At 34.4% G+C, this 12,606-nt stretch overlaps 1 protein-coding gene across 12 annotated transcripts in view; it reads left to right on the forward strand.

Annotated features, from left to right (window-relative positions):
* Positions 1 to 12,606, forward strand: part of DGKB (diacylglycerol kinase beta) — a 361,769-nt gene that overhangs the window by 141,579 nt on the left and 207,584 nt on the right. For all 12 annotated transcript variants that reach the window (XM_061469232.1, XM_061469231.1, XM_061469234.1 and 9 more), the window contains 3 exons: positions 2,852 to 2,937; positions 5,366 to 5,455; positions 7,898 to 8,058. In XM_061469232.1, the coding sequence (XP_061325216.1) occupies positions 2,852 to 2,937; positions 5,366 to 5,455; positions 7,898 to 8,058 (337 nt within the window). The remainder of the gene's footprint in view (positions 1 to 2,851; positions 2,938 to 5,365; positions 5,456 to 7,897; positions 8,059 to 12,606) is intronic.

Here is a 12,606-nt window from a genome sequence, read left to right on the forward strand (position 1 = left end):
TTTATTTTTTTTTTTTAAGTAGAGGTAAAACTTCTGAGGAAGAGACCCATTGTAATTACTGATCTTTATTTTTATGTTACTCGATATTTATTATACCTACCTAGGATTCTTGTACAATTTTATAAGTCAGTTCAACTTACAATAGCATTAAATTTTCTATTCTGGTCCTTTACCTTAGTCTGACAGTGCACAAAGCCTTTATGATGACTTCCATTTTTTTTATTTCTACTTCACACCACTTTTAGTAAGTTCTCCAACAATTTTTTTTTTTTTTTTTAAACCATATAAAAATTTTCTGTGGATAAGAGGTAAGAAGTGCTATTAAAACACTAATTGACTGACACTATCTTGATATCTTGATAGGCAATACATACTCTTTCTATTAAGAAATTTCTTCAAAATTGTAGCACTTACTGAGTTTGACTGAAACATTATCAGCAGAAAGCTTTGTTCCTTTCCCAACTCTTAATGTAGACTGCACATTCTAATTCAATGAATGAGATTTATTTACATATGTAATTATATAACTATATTTAAATTTATAAATTAATTTGATTTTATAAATATTTATATTTGTTACACTATATTTATATGCGCTATATTTATATATGCAAATATAAAATGCAAGGTATATGATGCTTTATGTATTTTATGTATTGTACAGTTATATAATGTATCACTTTTACATTTAAATTTATAAAAATAAAAAGTCATGTGAACTTAATGCTGGACTGTGAAATTGTTTGGAAAATTTACTGTGTATGGTTAGAAATTGTTCCAGGGGAAATATGAATGAAGCTTACTGGGAATTTTTTTGACAATATGGTTTTGTCATTCTTCAATCCCCCACTTTCTTGGGAAGTTACACTTTTTTGATGAAGATTAAATACACATTCAAAACAAAAAGGATGTTTGATAACCATGTGTTGAGAATGCTTGTTTATAAAAGGGAAGATGAAGATTTGGGTCCATGTTCTGCCTGTCTGGATTAATGCTAGCATCAACCCTGTACTTTTAATTTCTTTTCCTTTTTTTTTTTTTATTTTTTTTTTTCCCCTGGACCTTCTTTTTTGACATCTGTTACATGTGGTAGAAATGCTTATATATATTTATAGAAGTTAGTACCCTGCCATCACCTCTGGGCTATAGTTTGATTTTAAATTAATCTGAAATACCCTCAGTACTGGAAGAAATATAATCAAAACTGCTAACTTTCTACAGACCCAGCACAAAGTGGGAATGCTGGTGATTGGAGGCATTTGTTTCTTTGCCAGGTCTCGTAAAGTGGGAGAGATACCTGTGGGCCAGGGCATACCTCAATGTCCACTCTTACAGTAGTAGAAGGTGACTTCCGGCAGAGTGTCTTTCAACATGTATGCTTATTGCATGTATTCCCCAAGTGTACCCAGTGAGACTTGGCATGTGAAGTTTTGGATCGAAAGAGATCCTATAGTACTTGTCCTGTGGATGTATGAAGTAGAACCTAAGAGGTGAGAAGGGCAAAGCAGAGTTTAATACAGATCAAGTAAGCATCCTTCAGACGTCATATGTGACACTTGAAATTGTCTGAGAGCTCAGCAGAGAAAATTAGAGGGAGTGGGACAACAATGTGATGGGCTTAATTCTGTGTAGCTTTCTAACGTTGAAATGCTGGTCTAAAACTGGTAGAACAAGAAGCTGTCCTGTCATCTTCTACATGTTAAATAACTTTTTTTGACCATTGTATTTTTAATTTCATTCTCTCATACTCTTTCTTTTACTCTGTATTTTGTCATGTGTTCTTGATTTTATCAAAATGCCTAAAAGAATTTTTAAAGCTTTCTAGGGACAAGAGCACCACTCCATGTGCGGCATTAAAATTTCATATGGAAAATAGCTTGAATTAAACACTTGCAAGTTAATTTGTATATTTAAGAATTTGCATGCAATGTACTAATTATGCATTTATTGGGAGATTGCAAACTGGCAATGAGATCTGGTCACTAGGATATAGAATATGCACTAAGATGTTTGTGATAGCAATGAATAGCATATATGTGATTGTAGGTGCTTACAGATGCACATATCTAGTAATTCAGCAAAATTACTGGAAGATTTTTGTCTAGTCACAATATATGTGTAAGGACAAATTTCAGTATGTGTCAAGAGCTATCCTTAGAAGACTCTTTTAATTTTAAAATATTGCAACTTAGAATTGTTTCAATACATACTCACTTTCCAGCATTGTGGAACATTGGTATTGAATGAAGTGGGTAATCAGGTGATGATACTGTCCAGCACTTGGTGGGATACAGAAGCAGAATATCACCAAAGATGTTTCACTTTTGAAATACGGTTTGTAGGATGGTGGAATGGGTGTATTCAATGTGATGCTTACTCATTTTGTATTAAACCTTGGTGCAAAGTTGTTTCTATCAGCCACAAAATGCTCAGTTTATGTACCACTGTACTATCAGAAATACAGTTTTCATTATGCTTTTATAGGCAGCATCTCACAAGGAATTGTGTTTTATACGCTTAGCCATGTTAGAATTTTTTGTCTTGAGACTCTCCATACCCATTTACAACTAGGTAAATAGATATTGTTTTCTGTTAATAGTTTCAAAAAGTATTTGAACTAAGATAAAGATTGGATTAACCATCAGATCCAAGCTACTTCTAGTCTTAATATATGATAATAATGCTTGAATTAATAATTTCATATTAGATTTTTCAGATAACATGGTGTTGGATTGTATTTATGTGAACAGAGGTGGTTATTTCAAATGTTCACTTGTTCACATTCACATAAATGAATATTCTTAAGCCATAAAATATTTGCATAATAGATATCTTCATTTACTGTTTTTAGGTTAAATTTTTTCCGAGATGTTCCTGAGTTCAGAGTACTAGCATGTGGTGGAGATGGGACAGTAGGATGGATTTTGGATTGCATAGGTAATCAAAAGCATTTTCATAGTTTTGCTTGACTAATGCTTTCCATTTTGCTGCTCTTCACTGTATACCAAAATATGGATACAGCCGCCTAAACCAAGATCTTTTTCATTTAAATTTTTGAAATTTATTAGTTTAGGACATGATTATTTTTAAGGATTTTCAAATTGCAAAAGATGCTCAAAATCTCTAGACAGATCCAGTGTTTGTAGTCTATGGATTTCCAGAAAACATGAAATTCTAATCCGTCTGTTTTAATTTCAGTTCATAGTCTATTCCCCAACTGAATCAAATCTTATTTCTTTCAATTTGTTTGTTTTAAGACCATTTACCTTAGCTCATTTGCTTTTTCTGTTACCAAATTTTTGTTTATGCTTCATTATCCCAGAATGGAGATAATGGGCTAACAGCTGTTTCAGTTTCAGAGGTTTTTAAGTCAGTTGGCTGTGAAGTCCTCTGTATAAATTATTAGGAAGACCCAGAAGTCAAGATATCACAGACTTAAACTGCTCAAAGCTTCTTAGAGAGAATATCTTCCACACCACATGGTTGTTTATTTGGTTTTAGAGGGGCCGAAAAGAAAAAAAAACGGGAACATGTAACAATGGAAATTAGGAAGGGGATGAAGAGAGGTCAAAGGACTCAACTGAAAGTTTAGATGAAGAACATTTAAAAGCATGTGCTTTGTGGGAGGTAGGGACCAGAAAATCTTTCAAAGTTCAGTGAAAAGTAAAAATAATGTCATAAAGGAATGGATAAAAGCAAAGGCATATTTCTAATCTTGATCAAAAGAAAAAAAAACAACCTTTTTGAAAATGCAAGCTATGATTGTAACTCTCAAATAGCTTTCAAAGTTGTAAATCAACATACATAACTATCAGGTGTATTACCTAAATTTGGAAGGGGTGAAGTTTTGCAGCTGTTAATTCTGTCATAATTTGTTTCATTAGGTCTAAAATGTCATGCAGTTACTTTCTCTGTCAGTGGTATTATTTGGAAAAAAGACTGTGTTATGTTTCACTAAAATACTACCTTCTGAAGCAATTTTTCTGGTACAGAACTAAGAAATTATTTGGGGATCTACGATCACTTTGTTTCATAGGTGCAGGAAATAAGATTTTCAAAACTGCCTTTCAGCGAACAAAAGCCCTTTGGCATATAAAGTTGAAGAAATCGCCTGTTTCGAGAAATGCACACTTTCTAGTTTGGTCTTTTCTTCCCTGATATCCTGGTACACAAAGAGTCATAGCTAAGAACAAAGCAGGAAGAAAGGAAAGGAAAATGGAGAGGTAAAGAGAAAGGGAAAGGGAGAGGAAAAGGGAAAGGGAGAGGAAAAAGGAAAGGGAAAAAAAAAGAAAGGGAAGTGAGTGGGAAAAGAAAACACAAAAACACACACGAAAGACCAAACACCAATCCAAACATTTTTTCTTTATGGTCTTTTTTTTTTTTCCTAAACTTTTTAAAAATTATTCTATTAAATACTAAATTCTCTTTGCAGTGTGCTGGTATTGTGAATGTTATATCTTCCTAAAGTATTGATGAGGGAAACTGATAAATAGCAAGATTTCTCTGCCACATCCATTGGGTATATAAGCTCCTTCTGTGAATTGCTGATAATTTTGCATAATTCTGTGAACAAATTTTCTGATTGTTTAACTATTCAAGTATAACTTATAAACTAGACATGCTAATCATTCCAATTAAATGAGATTTGACAAATTCTACATTTGAAATATTATACCTCCCCCATTTCCAGCTTTCAGAAAGGCTGTATTTCTTGACAAGGGTTTTCCCGTTGGATTTTGAACAGAGATCATTTGGCTTGAAATGGTAAAAACATACCAGTAAAGAGTCAAAAAACACTGTAAATTCATACATCTCGAAGCATTACTTATTAAATACAAAATACTGACTTGAAGACTTATCAAATAGATCAGTGCTCATTTCGAATAGCAAGTTTGTTTCCTGATGGGAAAATCCCTGGTGTTGGTGCTCATGTGTTAGCAAGTGAATTCAAGAGCAATTCAAGTGAATACACATTTAAACACAAATTTGGTCATCCAGATGAAAAAGTAGAAGATTCATCTTATTGTTTATGCCCTTAACTATTACACACTTGCATTTGTAGTTGAAAATGGCAGACCTGAACACAACAGAGAGCACATTTTCAGTCTTGGAAAGATGTTGGTATTGCTGTTTATGAATGTTTATCACATCTGTTGGTTACAAAAGTCCTCATGATAACAACTGAGTAAATTAGGATTAAGAATTGAATATTGATTGGATAAGGGGCTGCATAATGGAGTGGCTTGGTGAAATGCTTGTTACTGAGCAGGCAGAGTAATCTCATATACAAAACGTGTCACTGAAACAGAACCTAACATATTGTATCGGTACCAAACAGTTATGTTTTTTCCTTCTTTATTCACAGAGAAAGCGAACTTGATTAAGCATCCTCCAGTTGCTATCCTGCCTCTTGGGACTGGCAATGATTTAGCAAGGTGTCTGAGATGGGGAGGAGGTAAAAAATGAAAATACAATGCATTATTTAATTAAAAGGGAAAAAAGAAAACTTTTGCATCAAAATCTGCTCTCAACATTTGGATTTCTTTTTTATGATGTATATAAAGAACAATTACCACCTATCCTCTTCTTGGAATTAACTCTCTGTAAATGTTATGTGAATGGATTTACAGCTATTAAAGGTTGTAATCACTCTTTATACCTTGTTTGTAGCTTCTGCTAACACCCAAAAGGCTCCAAAGTGCAGTGAGGGTAGTATATGCTATTTGGTTGGCTTTTTAGCATCTGTATTGCAGTTATTTCTTTATCAATACCTTATAAAGGGAGTATTCTTAAATGGATTTTAGTTGGGACTGTTCTGAAAGGGTTACTGAAAATAGCTAATAATGGGCTTGGAGTGGCTTCATCTTTTTTAATATTCATAAATATTAAATGAAAAATGTGTCTCATCCTCAGACTCGTTCTTTTGATCCACTCCCCTTCTTTTCTCCTACAGAGGATTCCAAGCAATAAGTGCTGTGGTGCAGGAAATGAAAGGCAAAGAATGCTGAAAGGAGAATATATGTAAAGTCAAAACTTTAATACCCCATTTGCATCTATTCCTGGATGTATGGAGCCTCAGCTCCTCCAGGATTTGCATTACAGGATAACTTGAAGAAGACACAAAGAAGAAAGAGAAGAAAGTCTTAGGCAAGACTCAGTCTCTAGTGAAAGCATGTTAGCTTATGGGCTCACAGATAGTTCTATTTAGGTCTTGGTTGTTTCATTTGAGATGTGTATTTGGAACTTGGCACTTTATTTGCAGCTTCTCAGCCTTTGTAGATATCTCTTCCTTCTTCTGTTCTACCATAGCAAGTTTCATTTCCAAATGTCTGCCTAGTTACCAGGTAATCTTTAGTAAACTCTCAGTAGTTTTCATGCTATAGAACTTCTTTGTTAATCATAACATTCTGACAAATCATTTGATGACCTCCTTTATTTTCTCTGTCATGACTGGTGATTGGTTATTTACATAGTCTTAGGGAAAAACAGCAACAACAACAAAACACCCCAACAAATAAAACCTTTCCAAAACACAATCATTTCAGCCTTGCTTCACTTTCTCAACTGTTCATAGAGCAGAGTAATAGAATAATTCTGGTTGGAAAAGGTCACAGGAAATTACTAGTCCAATCTCCTGTTCTAAGCAGGGTCAGCTATGAGAGCATTTAGTTACATTAGCAAGAACATGTCCTTCCATTCACTTCTATTTGTTTACCTTCTGGTTTGAGTGCTTCCATCTGGACTAAAGTAGAAAAAGTATGAAAATATTCTGGCTTTTATCATTCTTTGACCAGTTACTTTGTGGTAGAAAATGAAACTTCCATAGATGGGGTAGGAGACAGGGTTTCTAGAAACTAAACTGCTGGTGAGTGATCTCAAAGATGCAGACAAATGGACTTCTGCATCCTGGTGTTATGCAGTGGTTGGCAGTAACTAACAAAAACATACTATACAGCTGTCAATAAATACATCAGCAATGTGTTTTGAGCAGAGAGGCTACGAATGGCTTTGCTTTCTCAAACTATTAATGACCCAGGAAGTACATATTTTTTGAATATGAAAATTTATTTCTGGTTTGAAGAAGAAATGAATCCACAAATCTTATTTATCCAGGTATTTACTCTGAATAGTTTTCAGAGTTTATAATGTCACTTAGTAAAATCCTCACACCTTTTATACATGTGCACATGCGTACTGTATGCTGTGTATACTCAGGAGTGTGTAAACAAGTTTTCCACTGAATTTAATATAGAGTGTGGTGAACTGCTACTACTAGTGAATTACCTGAAGACATGTGAGTGCTTGTAGCCAAGTAAGAATAGATCTCTGCAGAGCAGAAGGAGGCTCATAGTTGTTGAAAGACTGAAAAATGTTAGTTGTGCTGATAAGTCATCAGTTACAGATTTGAAATTCTGGATTTCTTATGCTATACCACATGGAAGCAATCAATAAAAAATAGTAGACAGCTTTTTTTAGTCACTTGTCAGGCTTTAATCAGACAAACCTACTGTATGTCTTTATTCCATAAATTTTTAAATCAAAGGTATTTAAATATTAAGACTAATTTCATAGCAAGAACATTTTCCAAAGTAAAACCTTAGCTTTTTGGATATAATAATTTGGAAAATTCAAGGGATCGGCAAGTTTTGAAAATCAAATTATTTTCTTCAGTATAAATTTGATGTCCAGTGAAATCTGTAGTTTTTTTTACAGTTACAGAATAGTTTGGGTTGGAAGGGAATTTTAAAGGTCATCTAGTACAACCCCCTCTGCAACAAGCAGGGACATCTTCAACTAGATCAGGTTGCTAAGAGCCCCATCCAACGAGTCATCTAGAACGAAAATGTAACAAAACTCTAGTACGCTTGATTAAATAACCATTTTCGTGTTTTGCTAGGTTATGAAGGTGAGAATTTGATGAAGATCTTAAAAGACATTGAGAACAGCTCAGAGATTTTGCTGGACAGGTGGAAATTCGAAGTAATACCCAATGATAAAGATGAGAAAGGAGACCCAGTGCCTTACAACATCATCAATAACTACTTTTCTATTGGCGTGGTAAGACTTATGCTTCTCCTTAAGTGATTTTCTTTTTCTGTTTTGAATAAATATTTGCATTTCATGTCTTCAAGTGAAGGATTGTTGGCTACATATCATTTATAATGTTGTTTTGCTAGTGAAATGAATACATAGATGACTGACAGCAATTTACATAAATTTACTTCCACACATTCAAACCAGAGTTATTTTTCAGGACCTTCTACCTTCCCATCTATGAGGAAGATATTTGTGTTGTTCCTAATGGTTTATGAGCAACCATAGCACTAAATCTATATTGTCATTATGAAGGTCCTATGAAAATATAAAGGCAAACTAATCACTTAATAAGAACTCTAAGTAACCTTTTCCATTAGCATTCACATAATCAGAACTGTGATATTCACATAAAAGAACAGTGATATTCTTTATTTCTTCAGGGCAGTTTTAAATAATACAGTAATAACACAAAAAACAGTACCACAAGTATCTGCTCAGTTCTGTCTTACGGTGATATTCACAGAATGAATTATGAGGAAAAGGGGTTTAAGAAGCATTTTGTGCTACCCACACTGTAAATGAGGGAAATGAGGCATGTCTGACTCTTCAGCCTTTATTTTGGGTATGCTTTCTAATACAAGCAGAAGGGGGCGCTGCAATGAGGTCCAAATCTCACAAATTGAATATTCATGAGTAAGATTTTTAAGTCGGACACAAATGGCGTCTAATTAATGAATTAGACTTGGGAACATGTCTTCCAATAGCTAGAGCTAGCTGTTCTGAGATCAACTCGTTCTACGTATCTTACATAAATCTGTGTAATATTTCTTAATCAAAATCCACCTTTACAGTATATATATTTCTGCAATCCAGTATTTCAGTTGCTACAGAAAAGCATTTTAATGGGAAATAACATAGAACACTGTAAAACCAAGCAAATTAGGGGTGTGTACTTAGTTTATTTGATCACTGTGCTTCAGCATTAGCAAGGATTTAAGTGGTTGATGAATTCTTTACATATTAATTGCAAATCTGTGATTTTTATATAGTGCTTATCAGCAACATGCAGAGACAGTGTCCTTAAAAACATTCCTTGGCTTCCTGTAGTGTATAGTCCTAAATGCTGAAAAAAACAGTCAGGTCTGCCCAAGGTTAAAATATTTAAGTAATAAGAAATTGTTTGGGGTTTTTTTGCTTGTATGGTTTGGATTTTAGCCTCTGTTGTTCAAAGGAAGTGCAGAGAATGACTAGATGTAACAGAAATAACATAAAATTAGTATATGAAAGTATGTAAATGCAAAGTATATGCACCAAAACTGCAAAATGAAATTCATAAATAGGAGAAAAAGGAGAAAATCTTTGGTTGCAGGAAATAAATACCATGATAACAGAAAATCCCCAGCACAGGGGGACATATTCAGTGACTGACAAAAAGGGAATAGTGGTGCTAAAGCCCACATATGATGAAAGAAAATAAGTGTGTTATACTAAGGAATCAAGCAAAACTTAAGAGGGAGGAGGGATAAGATTTTGCACCTATATATTAATACAGTGCAATTTAAATGGTTTCTAAAATGTAGAGTACCATCACATACAAAGACGTAGTACAGAAACAGGAAATTGAATGCCAAGTAGATACTGGGACATCTGTGAATGCGCTAGGCTTCAAAGAATCCTTTAGCATTTTTCATGGGAAGAAAACAGAATTGCATTCAAGAAAAAAAAAAAAGTTGAATTTAAATTATAGAGTGGCAAGATGATAATACTATTAAGGACAGTGTAAATTACTTGTAGAATGCTGCAAGAAAATTATCAGGCTCTACTCTATACACTAGGCTTCATGGACAACCAGAAGACTCAGTTTTCAGATAAAAACTTTAAATTCATGAATTCGATAAGACTAAACAATATGATTCTCTACATAATAGAAATGTGAACACCAGGAAATTATACCAGAAATGGACGGTACAATATGTTGCATTGAGAAAAGCTTCTAAAATTGTAAAATTGCATTTTTAAATGAGTAATATCTGCCAAGTTTGTCACATGTGGAAATGTGTAAAATGGCTGCTTCTCAGTTTCTTTGGTGTGAATAAGACAAAGCAAATGGAGAAAATAAAAAACTGGATTTCAAACTTGGTAAACTTGTGTGATTCATGTATTAAGTAACATGCGTAGCAATTCTTGAAAAGCCAGGCAAAATGTTTATGTAAATAGACAAAGTGCTCAAACCTGGCTACAACTAAAGTAAAGCTGTTTTCATAAAAGCAGATATTTTTCCATACTTGGTACCTAATACAAGCTTTGGGAAGTACTGAACTGGGAAAGCAACAATCTACCATCAAGTTGCACATCAGTCCATACCTGCTTATACCTAAGAACATAACTGGAGTTAAGCCTATAACAAAAAAATCCTAGTGCTGCCTACAGTGTTATATTAAGAAAAATCTGTATCACAGATGATGTTATTCATAGAACCGTAGAAAATCATTGAGTCACATCCATTCCTCTCAATAAGCTAGCATCAATGACACTTGCCTAATTCCTGACAGATGTTTATCCAGTTTATCTCTAGAAATTCCCAGTAATGTGCCTGTGGTGAACTACTGTATTACTTTGTTTTCCTTACTCTGAAATTTCTTTGTTATGTCTAACCTGAATAGTTTTGGTGTAGTCTGGACTCAGGTCATTTTGTCCTATACAGAGCTGAGAAGGAAAACATTCACTTTCTCTGTTAAACTACTTATTACCTACTAGAAGGTCTACCAGATAATCCCTTAGTCTTGTGTTCTGTAGCTTTTCTATCTCAAATTTCTTCAGCCTTTCCTCACAGAATATGTTTTATAGACATCTGATCATACGTTTCGCTTTTATCTGTCTTCAGATAAAATGTGAGAATTCAACCCAGTTGCTCCCTTTGGTCCATGTGTTTCTGGAACCATAGTGCTCCCAATTAAACACAGTGCTGCATTTGGTGTTCTGTCAGCACTGAGTGGAAAAAAGAATTCAGGTCTTCCAAAGAATACCTTTATGAAGAAAAATTAGCCTTCTTAATATTAGCATGAGTTTCTTTATTCACATTTGACTTGTGATTCATTGTTAATTTCAGATACTATTCTGTAGAACCACTACTTAATATCTCATTTGGACTTTCCATAGGTGATTCTTCCCGCCTACATACAGAAACTTGCACTTAATTGAATTACACTCTCTTTTAATTTTTACGTTTTTTTGAGGCACTGTGAAAACTAATGGTAACCTGGACTGTATTGCTCATTGCCTCATTGATTCATGCCAAATAATAAGCACAGTCTCTAATCCGATATGAGGAGAACCTGCTGTATGAATTTTGTACCAGTATGGGAGAAACTGTATTTGACAACAATCTCAGCGTACGCTTAGAAAGGCCAGGGGAGTAAAACTCAATAAAATTGTGCTTGACATGAGGCTCTTAACTGCTTTAGGACCATAGTTCAGGTTGGAAGGTATTGGAGGAAGTCGTTAGTCCCATCTCTTCTTCTAAGCAAGTCATAAAGCTGTGAGAGCAGATCACGTTATTCAGATGGCATGACCCCTCCGGGCAGCCTGTTCTGATACTTGACTGTCCTTATGATGAAGATGTTTTTTCTCATATCCAGTCCAAATCTTTCACATTTCAACTTACGTTCTTTGTCTCCTATCCTCCCATTATGTGGTACTGTGAAGAGCCTGGCTTTATCATCTTGATAGCCTTCTCCTAGGTGCTAGCTGGCTGCTAACAGGTTTTTTGTTTGTTTGTTTAAGCTGTTTTCCACTAATCAAGACCATAATATCCCACCTTGGCTACAAGAATGGTGGGGTAGAGAGTGTTCAAAACCTCACTGAAGTTGAATATGACATCCTCTGCTCTATTCTTATTTTCAAATCTAGTTAACACAGGCAGCAATCAGAAAGCAATTTACTCATTGAAAGAGAAACGATACCCTAAGTTGAAAAGGTATGTTTGACACTAGCTTATGTGTATGAAAACTTTGATTAGCATGTTGAAGTCAAAAGCATTTTTTCAATATCAGTCTCAGATGTCTGATATGTACATAGGTATATATACTATACTGTGTATAAGTACAGGAGAAAAAAGTAAGAAACAAAGTGAGATGTACATGGAGTGTTCAACCTGATGAAAGCACAAAGCATGGAAGCACCATGAAAAGCGTAAGCCAAGCTGTGTGTAAGTTTCAAAGCAGGAGCTAGAAGACATCTAAGAGCAATGTAGAATAAGATGAAGATTTTTCAAGTGCTTACATCCATCATTCTGTCAGGATGGCAAGATACCAGGAGAGAAGTTCCATCTGCTTCCCAATAATACTGGAGTCACTGAAACAAGCTAAGTATCCAAGAAAAATGTGTGTTAAAGCAGTCAAGTCATATTTCCTTTAAAAAAACCAGAAAAAAACAAAAAACGACCAAAACCAACTTCCTCCTCAACAAACCATAACAGAACAATATACTCCCTCAAGTATATAGTAGGGCCATCTGAAAATGGGAGCTTGTCTTGCAAATTCAGATTTGATGAGTTGGACAAACATAACT

This window comes from Pezoporus flaviventris, unplaced genomic scaffold (assembly GCF_033815535.1).
Source record: "Pezoporus flaviventris isolate CSIRO_AGI_PZ_B2104156 unplaced genomic scaffold, CSIRO_AGI_Pfla_v1 ptg000055l, whole genome shotgun sequence".
NCBI lineage: Eukaryota > Metazoa > Chordata > Aves > Psittaciformes > Psittacidae > Pezoporus > Pezoporus flaviventris.